Source organism: Pollicipes pollicipes, unplaced genomic scaffold (genome assembly GCF_011947565.3).
Source record: "Pollicipes pollicipes isolate AB1234 unplaced genomic scaffold, Ppol_2.1 Scaffold_4881;HRSCAF=5763_pilon_pilon_pilon, whole genome shotgun sequence".
In the NCBI taxonomy this organism is placed as follows: domain Eukaryota; kingdom Metazoa; phylum Arthropoda; class Thecostraca; order Pollicipedomorpha; family Pollicipedidae; genus Pollicipes; species Pollicipes pollicipes.
The window spans coordinates 9,718,706-9,738,275 of NW_023596576.1; the positions used below are offsets into that span (position 1 = coordinate 9,718,706).

General features: G+C 53.2%; 1 protein-coding gene across 1 annotated transcript; it reads left to right on the forward strand.

Annotated features, from left to right (window-relative positions):
• The first annotated feature begins 4,538 nt into the window (after positions 1-4,538).
• Positions 4,539-18,068, forward strand: LOC119101591 (uncharacterized). Its single transcript, XM_037224940.1, has 4 exons — positions 4,539-4,678; positions 16,087-16,169; positions 16,504-16,598; positions 17,350-18,068. The coding sequence occupies exons 1-4, from the start codon at positions 4,646-4,648 to the stop codon at positions 17,451-17,453; spliced, it is 315 nt and encodes a 104-aa protein (XP_037080835.1). The 5' UTR covers positions 4,539-4,645; the 3' UTR covers positions 17,454-18,068.
• Positions 18,069-19,570: the final 1,502 nt, after the last annotated feature.

Consider the following 19,570-nt stretch of genomic DNA (forward strand, 5'->3'; position numbering starts at 1 on the left):
CGGGAGTTGCACCTGCGGCGCAGAGCACAGCCTCTTAGCGCGCTGGCCAGCACGAGACGGTGGGGCACAGCTGCCGGGCAGACGGCGGCGTGCCGGCCGGAGCGGCCCGTCCCAGCTGCATCGTCGGCCGGCCATCGCTCGCCGCCGCCAGACGACTTGACCCGGCCTGTCGGCCGATCTGGACCGTGACGGGCGTAGGCTGGCGACGGCGCCGACGCGTCCCTGACAGCCGCCGCAGCGTCGTGATCGACGAGCGGGCCGGCCCGTGACGCGTCACTATCCACGCCTCGCCCCAGACGCCACTCGGCTGGCTGGCTGGTGTGAAACCTCGCGGTTTTTTCTGGATGGAATGTAGGCATGTGACGCGCGACGTTGTAGGAATGTTAGAGATGCGGCTCTCGTGTCACTTATCGAGGGTGACGCTTCGTCGTACCTCCTGCGCTGATCATGTGTTGCAGTGAAGTCCTCAACCATCCGCGGACTTCCCTTTGCAGTGAGAGGGGGGGGGGGGGGCGGGGGCGTTGTGGGAGTTACCCGTCATCAAAACAGCCTGCGGCGTAGCTGGAGAAACGATGAAGCTAGCCTTACGAAACTTGCGTTGTTTTATGCCATGCTCCTTGTTTACATATGCTGACATTTTGTGATCCAGGCCATGTCCTCTTACGCGGCCAAGGTGGCCTATAGTCAGTGCGTGTGTCTTACTGGGCTACGGTTTAATCTTGCAAATAGATCGTTGAATGCAGTGTTATTTAACGTCTTCTACTTATCACCGCAATTCAGCATCAGCGTTGTTTTGGCAAGCTATAAGTTGACTAGAACAAATACGTGCTTGGGAGTACTATGACAGCGGTTTGACTGAAATGAAAAAGCAGACATAAATGTTATCTACCATTGACTAGACTGGCTATATCTTGGCATAACCAGTTCGCGTTGCTGAAATACCAGATGGTTACCTCTCAGCCAGCCAGCTCGCAGTCGACTGCGAGCTGATGCAGAGTCCCGTCAGCGCAAGCATTATCTCAGGAGCACGCGTGGCAGTTACTTCAAGCGATTGCGATGTTTGACCGGCTTTTGTTCTTGCTCAGCTTGCCTGTCATTGACTTTGGAATTGAATGGCATTGCTGCTATTCTGCTTAGGCTGTCGCATGCTCAGTGAGCTGCACGAGTATCTGAGCGAGCGCTGGGCGAACTCAGGCGTGGAATCCGGCTAAAACAGTGGCAGATCCAGAGGGGGACGGGGGCACCAGGTCAATGCCCTCCACCCAGGACCCCGTCGGGGCCCCATAGTATTTGGAGGGGGTCACGACCGGTCGAACGGATGTGGTGTTTTAACAAACGCAACAAAATTGGACACCTTCGGGTCCCCAGACGTCCAAGAACAGTCGCAAGCGAAAGTGAAGGGCCTACGAACAGACAAAAATAATTACTCCTGTGAGGGTGCTGATTAGCAAGGCTTTTAAGGCTCATTACGCCGTCCAAATATCCAAAACGATCAACAGCCCAAAGGGCTGTAGACTGTGTTCCAGTGCGCCCCATATGTTATGGTGGGTCCTGTGTTTCTCTTGCGGCCCATATAAGTTAACAACAAACCGGGGGTACTTGATGTTCGGCGGCCCTCTACATTGGCTGAGGGCTTTTCCCAAAATGTCAGAAGTCGGGAGAACTTTACTCTGCTGCCGAAAACCCCACTTGTGTTTGTGAGCACCAAAAGTCTCTTCACTCATTCTGTTTCGCCTACTTGTGTGTACGAGCCTGACTAAGTCTATTCATGCATATAGGTCTGAGATCTACACGATGACGATTTCCCTAAGCGCTGTAGCCGCAGAGAGCAGCAACCGGGTATGTCCAGATGCATTTTTGCACTCAATTGCCTTAGGTAATGTTTTGCGTGACCAGCGTCGTATATGTCATTTTCGTGGTTATTGAATGTGCACTACTCAGCACATGTGTGCATTACGTTCCTGATGCATTTTTAATGCTAGGATAATTTGAACTCCTGGAATACAGTTAAAACTAAAACTCTGCATTAGCCATTAGCCATCACCCAATCACATCGACCTTACGACTAGCCGCCGGAGGCTACCCAGCCGTAGCCGACCTTGGAATCAAGTTCCGTGCTTGACTTTGATGGCACGAGCAGCGAGTCTTAACTCCTTTTGCTATCTGTCTTCCGACACACTTAGCCTCAAAATTACAGAATTCACCACTATTTGGAGAAAATGAACGCTCTCCACGTGTGCACATACGAACCTCATTTGGTTTTCTGGGGCTGCGCTGAGGAAGATGACGTCCGTTGTTAAAAATGAATGCATGAGCACCTTGAAGTTAAACGGTCGAAATCCAAGAGCTTTTTGGAGGCCTCCCAGACTGCAGAGGTCCGCAATGCTGCGTGCCCCCCCCCCCCTCCTCCCCCCCATTGGCGAAATCCTGGACCTGCCGCTGGCTGAAGGATATGTTTTTGTCCCTGTCTGCTTATATACATTCATTTGGTAAACTTGCATGGTCTCAAAATTACGTAAGTTTGTTCAGTGCTTTAGCGAAGGGCATTATTCACATTCACATATTCACAATAGCAGAAGTGTTCAAGAAGTGTTCAGTATTCATTTTTGCTATTGTTTCGATAAAGGCACGTTGCGGACATATCAACCCAACTATATGTCCATTCTCCTGGTTTTTCTATCAAGGAATAAGGCTAATATTACTGTCTTATCTAGGTCTCAAAGTTACTATCAAGCACGCATGGGATGGCTTGTCTGCATGCGTGACCACAGACTTCAGAGGACGAACGAGATTCATACCATGCTCAGTAGAAAATGCTCTCTTGAAACGGATGAGTTTCGCATTTCCACGCAACTATGTCCAGGCGGAAAGCGGCACGTACCAAGGCCCTTAGATAAGTGTGATGAAAGTTAATGAACAAGCCAGACCTACATTACGTGAGAGCCGGTCGCAGTAGGGCAGTTGATTTGGTTTGTAACTTTGGAGCATCCCACGGTGATCATTTTACACTGCTTTCCGGGACCACCTTGCGCAGCCAAACACAGCCTCCTTTGAAGACCGGGGGTTGACAACAAATAAGCAGGCTATACGCATCATTGTAGCTTACCACAGCCCTCCATATTTTTTTTTTTTTTTGGGGGGGGGTTGATGTCACCTTTCAAATGGCTCATACCATGACTCATATTTCCCGGAATCGTATATCTGGATTTGGCTCTGCTTTTAAATTCACTCTGTGCTCAAAATTCATTCGTGGATCAAAGGACGCTTAGCCATAACAGAGCAGCTAAGAATGCATGTCCTGTTACGTCACGCGGCAGCTCGAGTTCCAATCCTCAAAGGCACTTTCGCCCATGCTGTGCCGCTTTTTTGCGATCCCTCGCGGAGAAAACCCTGCTTTCAGTATTTACATTCCACCACACCTCGCTATCACCCAAAGAATTCGTCCTCCGGATCGACGTGTGCCATTGACCAAGCCCAGTGTCAGCGAGTAGCAGCAAAAAATAGCGGTCACTCGGCCACAACTGTTGCGAGACGGATTTTGAGCGGTTCGCAGAGCGATGCGGGAGACGACGCCGGCGGTGGTGGGTCAGACTGCCCGCCACTCAGGTCCGAGTAGATCAGGTCCGAGCAGGTCAGGTCCGGCCACTCAGGTCCGAGTAGACCAGGTCCGGCCGTTCGGGTCCGAACAGGTCAGGTCCGGCTGTTCAGGTTCGAGTAGATCAGGTCCGGCCGTTCAGGTCCGAACAGATCAGGTCCGGTCGCTCAGGTCCGAGTAGATCAGGTCCGGCCGCTTAGGTCCAAGCAGATCAGGTGCGGCTGCTGAGGTTCGAGAAGATCAGATCCGACCGCTCAGGTCCGAGCAGGTAACGCTGCGCCCGGGCAGACGGCATGCTCGAGTCGGAGCGTGCGTCGCGCCTCACAGGGGCGCCCACGCGTGGAGGATCCACTGCCGTGACACAGTTCCGAGGCGGGTCCGGCGCCTCCAGTGACCCGGCCGAGCCTGGCCGCAGGACCACCGACCGCCGACTACGCAGCCAGAATAATGAGCACTCTAAACTTTTATGGTCGCTGTGCGTCGCCGGAAGTCCAAAGCGAATACCGTGTGGGAGCACCACACACTGCGACCCCAAAAATGGGGCTGGGTGCGAGGCATTCCGGGCCAGAATGCTCCGCGATGCCCCCGGGAGGGATCAGAGGCCAGGCGGATGATTGGCGCTTACATCTAGCTGGGCATCCACTTGGGTTGGTCCGGGAAGCGAAGGACGATTAGCGGACGACCCTCAGTGGGTCTCATATCGGTGGAACACCGGGAGCGCTGAGAGCCGCGGACCGTTGGATGCCCCTCAGCGGCCAGGTGCGTGGACGCGAAGCGGAGTGTAGGACGCGCCAGCGTGTGCGCTGTCCGGTGGCTCCGTGAACGGGGGTTGGGCTCAGCTGTGCGCCGCCGGCGACGCCTGCAGCAGCGCCACGGCGGGACGCTGGAAACCATTCGCCCGCCGGACCGACAACGTGTTCATCCAACGGCCGTCCGACGGGGGAGGCACCAGCTCGGCGCTGCCGCCGCGCCTGCTGGGTAGTGCCGCTCAGCGCTCCCAGCCTGCCAAGCCCGGCCGGAGGCAATGCTGCAGCCCGACATCACCCCGGCATGAGACTGACTTCAGCCCGCCAGCGCGGAATCGTTAGTATCTGCCGGCGGGTGGGCCGCGCGTAGCAGGGCCTTATGGCGGGAGTGCCGTAAATGATGCGCCACTCGCCGGGAGCGTGTTATAAACGTTTGCTGGTTATTGTCAGCATGCTAATTTGAACGTACTCAAAGCTATTATCCAAGTGGCTATAACGATGTCAGTTGTATACTTAAGCAAGGGAAGATTATTTGGCTGACACCATTAAAGCGGAAGTACGGTAGCTATCTTAGTATGCTGCCATTGTTTTCGAGCTCCATTATGAACTGGGGCGGCCTGCGCGCTCCACTGGGTGATTGTTGAAGTGACATTGGGGGCGTGGTGAAGATTGCTTTGGCAACTCAAATTCAGTCAATTTATCGTTTGATCTTGCCTATCGTTGATCCCACCGAACTAAGAGTCACAAAGAAGAGAACACGCCGCTGTATTGCGGCTCTTTCTGTGCCATTTACATGAAAATGCCAGGGTACCGGGAAGATAGATGTTTTATGAAGGTTTTGAGAATGAGTTATCGGTTAATTTCTGATCAGGTGAACTGCCCTGTCAACCTACTCAGTGTCTTTTTCAGCGATTTCAGCCAAATGAGCTAAGCCATTGACAACATAGATGGGCTGCCGCCTCAGAAGTTAAGGTGCTGGGAGGTCTAAAAAACAAAAAAAATGTGTGCTACGTGAGTTGACCTCAAAACACGGGTGCAGGATACGGAGATACGGAGATACGGAGATACGGAGATACGGAGATACGGAGATACGGAGATACGGAGTACGAGCGGAGAGCGGAGTGATAACTGCTGAGCATGCCGCTACCCCTGACGTGTAATGATCAACTCGTCGGACTCGACCGAATCGCTCCCGGGGACGATAAATCTTCTGAAGAGCTGTTGGGGGAGAGGGCGATGTGCGCCTCGGCTTTCTCCACGCAGCGTCGCAGTGCTGATGCTTGATTTTGTATCTGGGATGTAGCCGACCGCTCTGGTCACACCCACTCGGCACTTGACACTAAGTTGTTTCTTCTTCTAGCAGACGGAAGTTTTTTGAGGAGAAGGTAAGGCAATTGGGGCAGCCCTCATGCACCCCCTGTTCACCACTCCTGCCCCATCGCTGGCGTAGATAAGCGCGAATTGCGGTCGCGGTTCTTTCCTATAGTGTGTTTGCACGGCTCCCAGTCAGTGAAATAAGCTTCGTTGAATGACAACCGATGGCACACAGCCACCGGTGCCTGTGAGCGGCGGCACCTCTTGCACCGTCAAGGAGAACAACGCCAGTGCCAAGCCCAGGTGGTGGGCGTACTGTTGGAAGGTGCGTATCCCCTCAGTAACTTCAACCCAGAGCTGATGCAGCGCGCGCGCGGCGGGACTGGCAAGGGACCCGCCGCAGCTTAACCCCGGCACAACAGAGGCTCAAACGCACTCAGCCCGCTGCGTCCATGTCGTCTCCGTCACCGTTCATCATTTGAGCGCCGGCCACAGAGTCTTCCGGAAGACGAGCCGCGGGCCACGACGCATAGCTGCTGCCGCCGCTGAGCTCTGGTTAGCTTTGGTGAGGTCTGGTCAGCTTTGGTTAGCTTTGGTGAACTCTGGTTAGCTTTGGTAGGCTCTGGTTAGCTTTGGTTAGCTTTGGTGAACTCTGGTTAGCCTTGGCCGTGCTGCTGCAGTTCCGCCTCTCACCCCTCCTGCTTCTGTGCAGCTCGCCGGGGACACGGCCGCTCGGCGCTGGCATCAGGGTGCTTACTGATCGGATAAATCCGCGGTGACGGATGCATCCGTGAGGTGGACTGGACCGGAGCAGAAAACCTGGACTACGCTCGGATCAAGACAAAACCGGATTTGGGAATTTTGCAGGCCACACAACTCACCATCGCCATGATGGGATTTATGGCATTTGTCCAGGCGATAGCGGTTGTGTTTGGCGGCGGTACGTGCTCTCTCGTGCGCATGTGTTTGTGTGGTGTGTGTGTGTGTGTGTGTGTGTGTGTGTGTGTATGTGTGTTGTGTGTGTGTGTGTGTGTGTGTGTGTGTGGTGTGTGTGGTGTGTGTGTGTGTGTGTGTGTGTGTGTGTGTGTGTGTGTGTGTGGTGGTGTGTGTGTGTGTGTGTGTGTGTGTGTGGTGTGGTGTGTGTGTGTGTGTGTGGTGTGTGTGTGTGTGTGTGTGTGTGTGTTTGGTGTGTGTGTTGTGTGTGGGTGTGTGTGTGTGGTGTGGTGTTGTTGTGGTTTTCAGACGATGGCGAGGTGTTTGCAGCAGTCTTTCCTGTCGCGTCGGTTGCATGTGTTATTATTGCATACATTCACAATATGGCGGAGGAATGTTAACATGTGAGTCGGGGAGTATGCACTTAGTGCATTCATTTTTCTTGGAACTTGAGCTGGTAGGTACACAAACAAACACAAATAGAAGGATTGGGTAATATCTGGTTAGACTCGAGCAATCGTACGTTTCTCTCTCCGGCCAGTTGGTTTCCAGTGCCCGGGGGACAGTATATTCGCCATTCATGGCTATGAAATACTTTTTTCCTGTCGCGAAAGATAACCCGTTTGTGTTATGCAGTGGTAAGCTAGCTTATTTAGACGGTGCTGCCATACGTCCCTTGGAACATGCGGAAATATTTGACGAACATTGCTGATCCAGTGTGTGGTTCACGGCCTAAAAATCAAAGTGTGCTCTGTTTGTTCACATCCCCAGGCCTTCCATATCTCAGGATATTGACCATTATGCGTATTACAGTGCCTGTTGTCTGCTTACCTACGGCCTACCAATGTCTGCGGCCCACGACGGTATTGTTCTGGCATTTTAAGGTTAGCATTTCCGGACCCTTTCTTAAAGTCATTGGAGAGCGAGATTAGAAGCGTCTTGGTCTGGGTGGTCAATGATATCCTCAGACACTGAAAAAATCGCAGCTAGCTGAGCCTTAAAAAGTATGCTGGCTTGAGGCTGCAAGATCAGAAAGTCTGATTCTGAACCTGCACAGCATGTGCTCGTTGAAAATCTGCGATAAAATTCCAACTACGATCTCGCATCTGGCCCGTTCTCTGGAGAAATTCCGCGTGCCAGTCAACGGGAGATACAGACAGTTTTAGATAAATGGTTACGGCCGCGCCAGATTCCTTTCCAGCACAACAATATGCGAGACGATGTCGCTCATACAAAAGATGCTCGCGAATTTAACGTTTGGAAATAATGAGGCAAATAAAGCAATACACCGGGCCTAGAAATTAAGAATGAATTCCACCGCAAACACAGAGGGATGCGACTCACTTCAACAAACCTGCATCATCCATGTAATGGCGTAATCTGCATGGGTTGATGGCCTAAACGTGTATTAAGCTTTTCGGCGTTTTTCTGACAATAATTACCGACCCACAAAGAGTGGAAGGAACACCAATATCTACTCCAAAACAACTTCAGACATGCCGGTAAAACGTTTCAAATTTGTAATCGATATTTTTCAATGAATTGCACGCATTCTTACGATTTTGAGGGTATGTTCATGAGGAATGGGAATGCATCAATTATTATGCCGCATACTCATCCTGAATTTTTCCGTTTTTTGCCTGGATACATGACGTACACGGGCATGTGTTCAAATGTCATATGATCACATTACACATAATCTAAGATAGTCCTCAATTAATAGCACTAAGAATTACTTTCATACTGGCAATAAGGTCGCGAGCAATTGTTTTTAGAACGTACAAAAAATCCCTCAGTTTCATTTGAACCCGGTCCGTGATTCATTGCTGGTTATTTCCTTCGTGCTAACGGCCATTAGGGACTGGTGTGACCTGGTCGAGTTTTTTTGTTTCGGTCGTTAGGCGCCGGGGTTCGAATCGGAAGATGGTGAGTAGCGGATGTCCGAACTGAGCACGAAAACTCGAAATGGCAATCCGAGGAATTCTTCAGGGTGTTAAATTATTTCTCGCCCTTCCATCATCTTAAAAACACCAAGAACACATGTCGCATTTTGTTTTCACCTACTGTCGTACTCCCAATTTAATGCCAGACACTTGACGATCATATTCCCTTGTCACTCGCAAGCCTGCAGAACATGGAGGACGGTTGTTCGCCCGCTCCGTCTCCCTTCAACATCGGGACGCTCCAGAAGAGTCCATCTCGCTGAGGCGCGCCTTCAGGATGTCCCACATATTTTCGATAGAGTTCAAGTCAAGGGAACTCCCTGGCTATGTCTTCTTTTCCCAGCACCACGGGAGGGGTCGTTCGATACCGCTCTTTGACGGCACGGGGCGCTTTCTTTGCACAGCTTCACCCTCACCCTCCGCAGTTTTTCAATCAATATTGTCTGCGTTGCCCTTGAGTGTGCCGTGCGGTCTAGTGGGCGATGCATGTGGTGGTTAACAGTTGTATTGTTCCCCTTGCAGTTCCTGGGTGCCGATTTGGCCAATAATTTTCTCCCGTTCTGGGCTCTCTTTCGCGCAATATTGGCGTGGACAATCCTCACCACCCCGTTAACCTGAGAGCGTCGGCCTGAGCGTGGACAATCTTCACTACCCCGTTTACCTGAGAGCGTCGGCCTGAGCGTGGACAATCTTCACTACCCCGTTAACCCGAGAGCGTCGGCCTGAGGCGTGGACAATCTTTCACTACCGTTAACCTGAGAGGCGTCGGCCTGAGGCCGTGGACAATCTTCACTACCCCCGTTTACCTTGACGAGCCTTCGGCCTGAGCGTGGACAATCTTCACTACCCCCGTTAACCCGAGAGCGTCGGCCTGAGCGTGAACAATCTTCCACTACCCCGTTAACCTGAGAGCGTCGGCCTGAGCGTGGACAATCTTCACTACCCCGTTAACCCGAGAGCGTCGGCCTGAGCGTGGACAATCTTCACTACCCCGTTAACCTGAGAGCGTCGGCCTGAGCGTGGACAATCTTCACTACCCCGTTAACCTGAGAGCGTCGGCCTTGAGCGTGGACAGTCTTCACTACCCCGTTAACCTGAGAGCGTTCGGCCTGAGCGTGGACAATCTTCACTACCCCGTTTACCTTGAGAGCGTCGGCCTGAGCGTGGACAATCTTCACTACCCCGTTAACCTGAGAGCGTCGGCCTGAGCGCGGGACAATCTTCGCTACCTCGTTAACCTGAGAACGTCGGCCCGAGCGTGGACAATCCTCACTACCCCTTTAACCTGAGAGCGTCGGCCTGAGCGTTTCCTGTGATTGAGAGATTATCCATGTGAAAATCCTCTTCACTAAGCATTCACAGTAAGACGTGATTGCCCCAGCGCCCTGGCGCCTGGCTGGTTCTCGCCTCCCCGGACCATTCCCACGGTCCCCGCCCGACCACTTTCCTGGAAGAGCGCACTTAAAGCAGCACTCATGTTTCCTGTTTGGTAATGTCTGGGATGTGTAGCCCGATGAAACCCAACTAATCGGCTGTTTTCTAGTTTGCACATGCCACGCGATAATGTGATAATTTCGCTTGATTTCTAATTACTTCCGTCATCTGAATATGCAACGTGTTGAAGGGACGGGACCAAATGTGCTGGTGGAGGCCAGAGAAGGAACTTCAGATGGTAAATAGAGAAAGTGGTCGCAGTCTAGCAGGTATTTCAAAGAACAAGTAAATTGGTGGGTTTGATGTCGTAATAATGCTGATTTTACTTGCTTGCATGAAACAAAGCTGTCATGTGAAATTTGAACTATTTGTCTTTAAATGCCGAAAACGCTAAAGGCCTACGACAGACAAGGAAGTTATTCATTGATGGAACGTATGTGCTTTCGTCCTGCATGCAGAAGCGGATCAAGCCCGTTATGTCGAGCAGGTGCAGGTGAATGTCCGTGGAGCAATGCGTGCCGTAGACCGGCAGCTTCCCGAAATTTACTCTTCTACTGTGGTGTGGTGTGAGGGTAGATAATACAGAAATAGTTACTATAGCAGGTGTCCCACCTTCTTCACCCGCCAATGGTGCTGATGCTGATCCTCAAACACGCAACAAAGCAGTCTTGCAATCAGGTCGCGGTCAGGTGATGCGGGTGGCGGCTACCGTCCACGAGCAACTGTCCAGGGTGGTGACGGCTGTCGTCCACGGGCAGCCAGTCCAGGGTGGTGGCGGCTGTCGTCCATGGACAGCCGGTCCAGGGTGGTGGCGGCTGTCGTCCACGGACAGCCGGTCCAGGGTGGTGGCGCCTGTCATCCACGGACGGCCAGTCAAGGGGAGTGGCGGCTGTCGTCCACGGACAGCCGGTCCAGGGTGGTGGCGGCTGTCGTCCACGGACAGCCGGTTCAGGGTGGTGGCGCCTGTCATCCACGGACGGCCAGTCAAGGGGAGTGGCGACTGTCGTCCACGGACAGCCGGTCCAGGGTGGTGGCGACTGTCGTCCAGGGACGGCCAGTCTAAGGTGGTGGCGCCTGTCGTCCACGGACAGCCGGTCCAGGGTGGTGGCGCCTGTCATCCACGGACGGCCAGTCAAGGGGAGTGGCGACTGTCGTCCACGGACAACCGGTCCAGGGTGGTGGCGACTGTCGTCCACGGACAGCCGGTCCAGGGTGGTGGCGGCTGTCGTCCAGGGACGGCCAGTCTAAGGTGGTGGCGCCTGTCGTCCACGGACAGCCGGTCCAGGGTGGTGGCGCCTGTCGTCCACGGACGGCCAGTCTAAGGTGGTGGCGCCTGTCGTCCACGGACAGCCGGTCCAGGGTGGTGGCGCCTGTCGTCCACGGACAGCCGGTCCAGGGTGGTGGCGGCTGTCGTCCACGGACAACAGGTCCAGGGTGGTGGCGCCTGTCGTCCACGGACAGTCGGTCCAGGGTGATGGCGACTGTCGTCCACGGACAGCCGGTCCAGGGTGGTGGCGGCTGTCGTCCACGTGCAACCGGTCCAGGGTGGTGGTCACAACTGTGGAAGAAAGCATAGCCCGACAAGAAATATCCGAAACAAGGACCTTCATTCTGTCACTTGATTTTTCTCAAGAAACCCTTGTATGCTTTTATCACCTTGCTTTTTAGCAGTCAGCATGTAAAACTTCCGAATTTGTTCGTACCTTAAATGTTGCGGCAAAAAGTTATATCTCAAAAAGTAATCTTGGCAATCCAGGCGCATGAAAGGCTGAGGGTCTCTATCGGTCATCGAGTCGATTTCGAAATTATGAAGTACATTGCAACAAACGGCGAAGTTTTTAAGTCCTGTACTAGAAGGGTGGCGGCGAGGGTGTCAAAAAAGTAAAGTATAATTATTCCGGGTCAGCTGATATTTCGTTCCATGTTTCGGAGATGCCCAGAAGCAGTCGTGACCCATGTGTAAATAAAACGTGAGCTAACACGGCCAACGGACACAGCTGCCGCAACTTCAAACTCATTTCTTACAAAAGATTGTATTATAACTTTGTATTCACAAATTCGAGCGGTGGGAACTTTATCAAAGTATCACCACTGTCCGAAGGCTCCTTATTTCGGAAAGGGTTATCCCAGAAACGCTGCTGGTGAATGGATAAATTTAAAGAGAGAGCCAGTTGGCAACTCAGCTCAACTCAAAAGCCAGCCCGGCTCCATCTGTTTTGCTTTCACCTTCCACTGGCAAATGTGTTAAAGGAGAAGGCTGCTGCATTCTAACATTGCCTCCGTGTGCTGGTTGTGTTGAGCCAAAAAATACATGTCAGCTTCTTCGAAAAAACTAGTCGTTTCTTTTTAGCTTCGTCTTAACGTTTTCCAAAGGCGCCAGCTTGGGACTCGTCGCCCAGCACAACAGACCAGTCTGCCTGGTCCCATCCGGTAAAACCTCTCACAAGCCATCCAATGCGGTCACACGATCACACCATGTAACCGTGGGGACCGTTTCGCCTTCCGCCAACTGGCATGTGTCGCAGATCACTTCAAAGATCGGTGTTGAGCCCGGTTTGATCTGGTCGTGCTCTCTGAAATCCAATCCACGTGCTACTCCGGCTTTTTAACTTTTAGGAATCCAATCTGCTCCGCTTCTGCTTAGCAGCCTTTTAACTTCGCCGTGACGTTTTCCAAAGATGACAGCTTGAGGCTTTCGCGTCGCCCAGCACGACAGACCACTCTGCCTGGTCCCATCCGGGGGAACCTCTCACAAGCCATCCAATGCGGTCACACAATCACAGCATGTAATCGTGGGAACCCTTTCGCCTCCCGAACCAACTGGTATATGTATCAGAGCACGTCAAAGATTGGTGCTGAACCCGGACCCATCTTGTCGTGCTCACTAGAATGCAATCTACCCGCAACTCTGGCTTTTTGTAATTTGGAATCCAATCTGGTCCGGCTCTGCTTAGCACACGTCTTTATGTCCATCCAATCTGTATTCAAGCTTTTGCTTCTGTCATAACAAACAGACAAAATTTGACACATTTCAGCACGTTGAAATCTTTCTCTTGAGCAAATTCCATGGAAGTATTGTAACCGGCTACAAAAACAAGCAATCAATATATTAATTTGTAGCATTTTCAGCGGTTGTAAAACCCACTGTTACCAAATGATGACTTTCATTATCAACCTGACTTACATGGAAGTATGTCTAAACGTATATCTGGGACATAAACCAGATGTGTAGTATTCTATATTAATTGCTTTAACTCTAAACTCTTAAGCACATGGTAGGCCTAGTGAAAAGGAAAATTCCGGTCCAGATGACATTGACGGAGTCGAGCGGATAGTAATGTTCTGCATTTCATAAGCCCTAATTGAGCTGCTAATTGCAGCTCAAAGGTGCCAGCGGTAATTCAGCATTTTCAGATTTTTAGAACTCAGCTGAAAATACATGTGCAAGCTCTTAGGCTATTGCTTTAATGCTACACAAACTCACAGAGCTGGCAGATCCCGAATGTATGAGCTCACATACAGTTTTTGCACCACTCAGTGCTTCGTGACCAAGCAACGTCACTGGGTACCACTTTTCCAAAACTAAGAAATGGGGCCATCTTCCTATTCCGATGTCTCCGGAAATTATGAGAGGTTGCTGAAAAATGCCGGGTGAGGTTATGCCATATCACCTTTTCAAACAAAACGCGTCTCACCTCAGTTATAATTCCCAACATGTTTTCCGTCTTGGTCACCCCAGCAGCAAAAATGGCCGAAATTGAACTCGCTGCCACTGTTAGTTGAGTGCAAAGAATCTAAACGGGGTGCCCGCATCTCACATGGTCATCGCGATCCATGGAAGAGAACAACAAGGCTGGTAGCACGGCAATGCTGGGGGCCCTTACAATTTAGCGTCTTGGCCACTGGAGAAGCTGCGCCACTTTTGAACTATGGTATGCTGCTCTGAATTCATCACCGTTCTCTCTCTCTCTCTTCTCTCTCTCTCTCTCTTCTCTCTCTCTCTCTCTCTCTCTCTCCTCTCTCTCTCTCTCTATCTCTCTCTCTCTCTCTCTCTCTCTCCTCTCTCTCTCTCTCTCTCTCTCTCTCTCTCTCTCTGCTCTCTCTATCTCTCTTCTCATCTCTCTCTCTCTCTCTCTCTCTCCTCTCTCTCTCTCTCTCTCTCTCTCTCTCTCTCCTCTCTCTCGCTCTCTCTCTCTCCTCTCTCTTCTCTCTCTCTCTCTCTCTCCTCTCTCTCCCTTCCTCTCTCTCTCTCTCCTCTCTCTCTCTCTGCGTCTGCGTCTGCCGTGTGCGGGCCCTGCGCCATTCTCTCTCTTCGCGCCTGGTCATTCTGCGCGTTTTTGCGGTGCCGTCGGCAGAGCACCGCACGCCGTCCTCCAGCATCACGGCAACGCTGCAGCGGTCGAGTCGGTTCTTCACCGCGCACTGACACCCAAGCCGACCTCGCCCAGCTGACGTAATTGGGCCTCAGAGTACGCGCCGACGCTCGAACCCGAACTCAGTCAATGAACTCGGGCGAATGCGGTTCGGCTAGCGGTCCGTGGAATAGTCCCGACGGCCTGCGAATGAAGGTCGAGTGCGCTTCTAGGGGTGAAACACGGCAATCTATCCTGTTTAAGGACCGGTTTTGTGGCTGCCCAGATCCTGACCTAGGTGCACCTCGCCGGGCCTTTCTCATAACAGAGCGGGCCGTACAGGAACGTACAAATGCGGCTCACGACCACGCTATCAGCGCGCATGGTGAACAGATGAATCGACAGTACTCGAACGCACGTCGAAATGCACGTTTCGTGATTAGAAGTCCGAAGTTTTTTTGACTACCACTCCATGAGAGAACGTCACAGAACTGTCCCACCTCATTATCCGTACCGGCCGACGGATTTTATGACAAGGGCCTGTACGTTTGGCAGTCAAGCTGTGGAGTTCCTAGACGAAGAGGCCAAAACTTGTTCTGGGAACGGTATCAGTAATTAACGGTCGGTCTTGATATGGCGGACCCGGGGGCAGACAGGTCCGGGCGTAGGCCGGGCCCTCGGACAGTGGACCAGATCAGTCCTACACCGACGGCGGCAGCGTGACGCGCCGAGCTCTGCCGATCGACGCAGCGTCCTTCAGAGGGGCCGAGGGGTCGCAGGGGTGAGACGACATCGCCAGCTGCTGCCTAGTCGGACTCTGCGGGGTACGGTTCGACGGCGGTCCCGCACCAGCCACAGCGCACCACCAGTGAGTGACCCCTGCGGTCCCAGCGGGCTCGGGTCGAGGCTGTTTCAAGGTGTACGGCAGCGGAATACCAGTCAGGAACGGCAGTATTCCCACCGAGTTCCGGTCAGGAGAAGGGCCGTGTCGCTGACGGCCAAGAGGACCGCCAGCCAGTGGGTTTGTGTCCGCAGTGTTCAGAGATGAGAATCATACGACGCCGTGCTGCGCGTGCGTGTCGTTTAAAGCCGTGTCGTTTGGGGCCGGCTCTCACATCCCATTTCTTCCGCTGGAAACGCGTCCTCGCGTCCGCTTGATCCGAGCTCTTGCCAGCGGGCGACGCGGTGGGCTGAGCACGAACTCAGTGATGATTGCGACCCACGGCGGGTTTTTGTGTGAAGACTCTTGGGATGCTAACGAGGGATCAGCATCGCGGTTACGGTCCGAAGTATGAACTGAGCGGACCGTGCCCTGGCCCCGATCTTGCGACCCGGTCTGGAGTCATTTGTCCCTGTAATGTAAGCTAAGTTGCACTGATGAGCTTGTTTGCGTGCCATGAATTCAATGGGGCGACCAATGCGTTTTATCGTCGCTGTTCGGTCAAAGGGATCACGCCGATCAGAAATCCAACGTGACATTGAGGCTCAAGCCTGCCGTGTGACACTTTTGTGGGCGTCAAGCCCATTGCCATGACGCTCTTGAGGAAAAGCCGCTAAAGTTTTCGCTCGTTCCAGTCGGACTTGAGCTTTCGAAATAGCTCTGATGGCGCATGCAGTGGGTTGATTCCGTGCACCATCGGTAAAGAAACATGGTTCGTATCCTTGACCAAGGCAATCGATCATCTGTCGCCAGCCAGTGAACGGGGGTCTTCCGCATATGGTGCCGAGCGGGCGTGGACGCACACTGAGCACACCCGCTGTTGTTGCAGATGAAGGCGGCCGGTTGTTTCGTTCTCATCGTGCTATGCTTAGCCGTCAGCTACCACGCGGTCGCTGCTCGGGATGTTGCCAGGTGAGGTCAGATCGGGTGCGCTGAAGGGCATGACATTTTTCTCAGCACTATTCGGGAGAAAACCGCTGCAATGTCAAGAGAAAATTATGTGGATACACGAAGCAATCTTTCTCTTGCCGCGCTGTGTTGTTATTACCTTCAAGCACCCTTGCGCAATGCACCGTTGCTTCGAAACTGCGCGTCATCGTGGTTTGATTAGATGCGCGCCTTTCCTTCCGCCATGGTCTCTGACGGGTACAGCGCTTACGCGCGCGCTGTGCATTGAACAGCACATATTTACGCTGCATACTGTGGCCTACGCCATTTGTGGCAACCTGAAGCACCCGTGTTTCAGGGCCAAAGAGAACTCGGATGCGGGATCGGGTACATCGACGGCAGCCGTGACAACCGTGACGGTGACAACAACGGACAGCCCGGTCACTGAAACGGGTTAGTGCCCCTCCCCCGCCCCCCCCCCCCCCCCCCCAACTCTTGGTTTTTCAGCGCGAACGTGTGTGGTTGGTCCTGTGATGAAGCCTGATGACAGATCCGGATAACCACCCTAAGATGCTAGTTGTAGTATCCCATCCCGTTTGCTTCGATCATTGCGTCCAGTTATATCCATGGACCTTCGAAGCAGGGTGCTTTGTGACCGACTGTCCACGCATCTACGAAGGGTCACACAATGCAGAAATTGGGCCGAATGTCTCGAAAGTGGACCAATCTTATTCTTCTAGCAATCACGTCGTCCTAAAAATATTACTGTGTGTGTGTGTATGGTTGCTGGCGTTAGTACCGGTTTAACCAATGCGCCATTACGTTGTCGTGATTTGGGGTTTGAGGGGGTGTCATTTGGGGCTTGGGAGGCTTCATTTGGAGTTTGCTGGTTAGTCCAACGGGGGCGAGTTTGTGACTAAAACTTCTGCCATGGCCACTCCGCACAGATCACAGCGGGGGTGGGTGTGTGACTGGAACTCCTGTCATGACCACTCCGCACAGATCACAGCGGGGGTGGGTTTGCGATGAGAGCTCCTGTCACGACCACTCCGCACAGCTCACAGCGCTAGTGTCCGCCGACCTTAAATGTCATGCCCTTCATGTCTTAAATAAAGGACAGTCACGACAGTCCGCCGACCTGCGATGATCGCCGCCCGCCCGTCCCGCTCGCACTAACGCCCTGTTGCGCTCGTTTCGCCGGCAGAGTCGGAGGCCGAGCCGGAGCCGGACCCCGAATGGGAGATCGTCTACTCGGTGTGGATGGAGCAGCTGCAAAAGGACCTGTCGGACGTCTGGGAGACGGCCTGATCAGAGATTGAACGGATGCCCATCTGATCAGAGAATGAACGGACACCCGCCTGATCAAAGTGCGCAGGGTCGCCCACCCGATCAAGGGGCGCAGGGTGGCCCACGCGATCAGAGGGCGCAGGATGCCCACATGATCAGAGGGCACAGGGATGCCTACCTTATCAGAAGGCGGGTATTCACACAGCCGTCCTGCAGTGCTGTTCAGCCAAAACGCTGCTGTCCAGCGTGCTACTCGTCCAGAGCGTCACAGGCGTGTCATGTGTCATATATGTAATTATTTCGCACATTCTGAAATCATACGCTGTGTAACACGGGTGGACGACATTTTTCACCACGCCCAGCTAGGATGGACGCTCAGCATTTATGGTGTCACGTTACTAACAGGTGCAGGACGCGGAGGGTGCAACGCTGCGTTTTGAAGGCACAAATCAAAATAGGTATAAGTGCAGTGGCATTATCATCTGCAACTGGCATTTGTTGAGCATAAATATTGCAAGCGATGCCCTGCGGTTGACATGGAAATAGCGTCTGTAGCCTCCTGCTGGAGAGACCGGTGCGTCTGCCTGTATGGTGCATCACCTTCTGACCGTCCGACGGAATACAGTCTGTTGCTCAATATATGGAGAAGAATGCAAATGCTTCAGCAGCTTCAGCTAAACCTTGATTAGTTTATGTTCACTTGGACGGCATGCTTCTACTCATATTTTTGTACGTTGCCGAGAACGAAACATCCTCTAGATTTACATGGCATCTTTCACTTCGTCAGCCCTTCATTCTTTCCGTTGCAATTCACTTGTAAAATTTTGGCCTCACTTTTTGGCGAACAGAGCGCAAAATGAATTATTTTGTACGACATGTGTAACTGCAGGCAAGTTGCAGCGAGACAGGAGGCCCTCCAATTCATCCGGAAATGGGCTTCGGTGGAGCGGACACCTTCACTGTTTCTGATTAGAGTGCTGCGCGCCAGCAGCTCGGCGAGCCTCGCCTGTCCGCAGCGGAGCGCCCGTCTGGCAGCTCCTCCTCCAGTGGTACGTCCCCTCGTGGACCTGCGCCCGTCTGGCAGCTCCTCCGCCAGTGGTACGTCCCCTCGTGGACCTGTGCCCGTCTGGCAGCTCCTCCGCCAGTGGTACGTCCCCTCGTGGACCTGCGCCCGTCTGGCAGCTCCTCCGCCAGTGGCACGTCCCCTCGTGGACCTGCGCCCGTCTGGCAGCTCCTCCGCCAGTGGTACGTCCCCTCGTGGACCTGCGCCCGTCTGGCAGCTCTTCCGCCAGTGGCACGTCCCCACGTGGACCTTCGCCCAGCCCGGCGTGCAGCCGGCCGGCAGGCTGTCTTGGACGGCGCGCTCATGTCTGCGTGGACGGTCAGCTGGCGGCGAGCCGTCAGCTCCTGACCCTGTGACGAGCTACGCCGACGGCAGCGACATCTGTCATGCAGCCCTGCACGCAGTCACAGGCGAGCTCATTAGGCTTCAGGTGATGCCGACGGCAATTAATTTGTAATCTACGGGAGTTGGGGCTTCTCCCAGACTTATGCAATTTATGGAGGATGGCCAGAATTACTAGACGACAGATCGCATGCAAAACTGTATATCGAGAACCGCACGACCGACCAGAACAGTATGGTCATTTAGGTCATGAGTGCTGAAACCAGGCATGGTGGGACCACTATCTAACTACACAGCTTTCCTACGCAGCTATCACTATCGAGAATACAGCTTATCTACTCAGAGTGTAGCACACAGCAACAGCGCATCATTGACATAATTGCGGAAACATCTAAACGCCGAACAGAATGCGCACGCTGCATCTAATGAGTAGCGCAAAGTTTGGCCATTTATTTCCGATACCAAGGGCTAAATCCCGCCAACATCTTGCCAGGCAGATGGTCAACGTCAGGGACGTTCTTGACGAACTGTTCCTCGTGTTAATGCACCCGCCACACGTTCACGGGCATTCCATGTATTGCTGCATTACCGCACGGTGTTACGCCCCGAGGTCTGCTCGGCATGCATGCCTCTGGAGCAGCCATGCCTCGACATGCCGTGCTAAGTTTTTGTTAGTGGCCTCCACTCCTCTGTTCGCGATGTGGCATTTTCACTTTCAGTGCCTGCGCAGCAG

What these genes read in the sequence shown, in the direction of transcription:
- LOC119101591 (XM_037224940.1), top strand. Translation starts at nt 4,646, where the DNA reads ATGAGACTGACTTCAGCCCGCCAGCGCGGAATC. An exon ending in GCTGCTCGGGATGTTGCCAG is followed by an intron (nt 16,170 to 16,503) that starts GTGAGGTCAGAT and finishes CCCGTGTTTCAG; the next exon opens with GGCCAAAGAGAACTCGGATG. An exon ending in CAGCCCGGTCACTGAAACGG is followed by an intron (nt 16,599 to 17,349) that starts GTTAGTGCCCCT and finishes TTTCGCCGGCAG; the next exon opens with AGTCGGAGGCCGAGCCGGAG.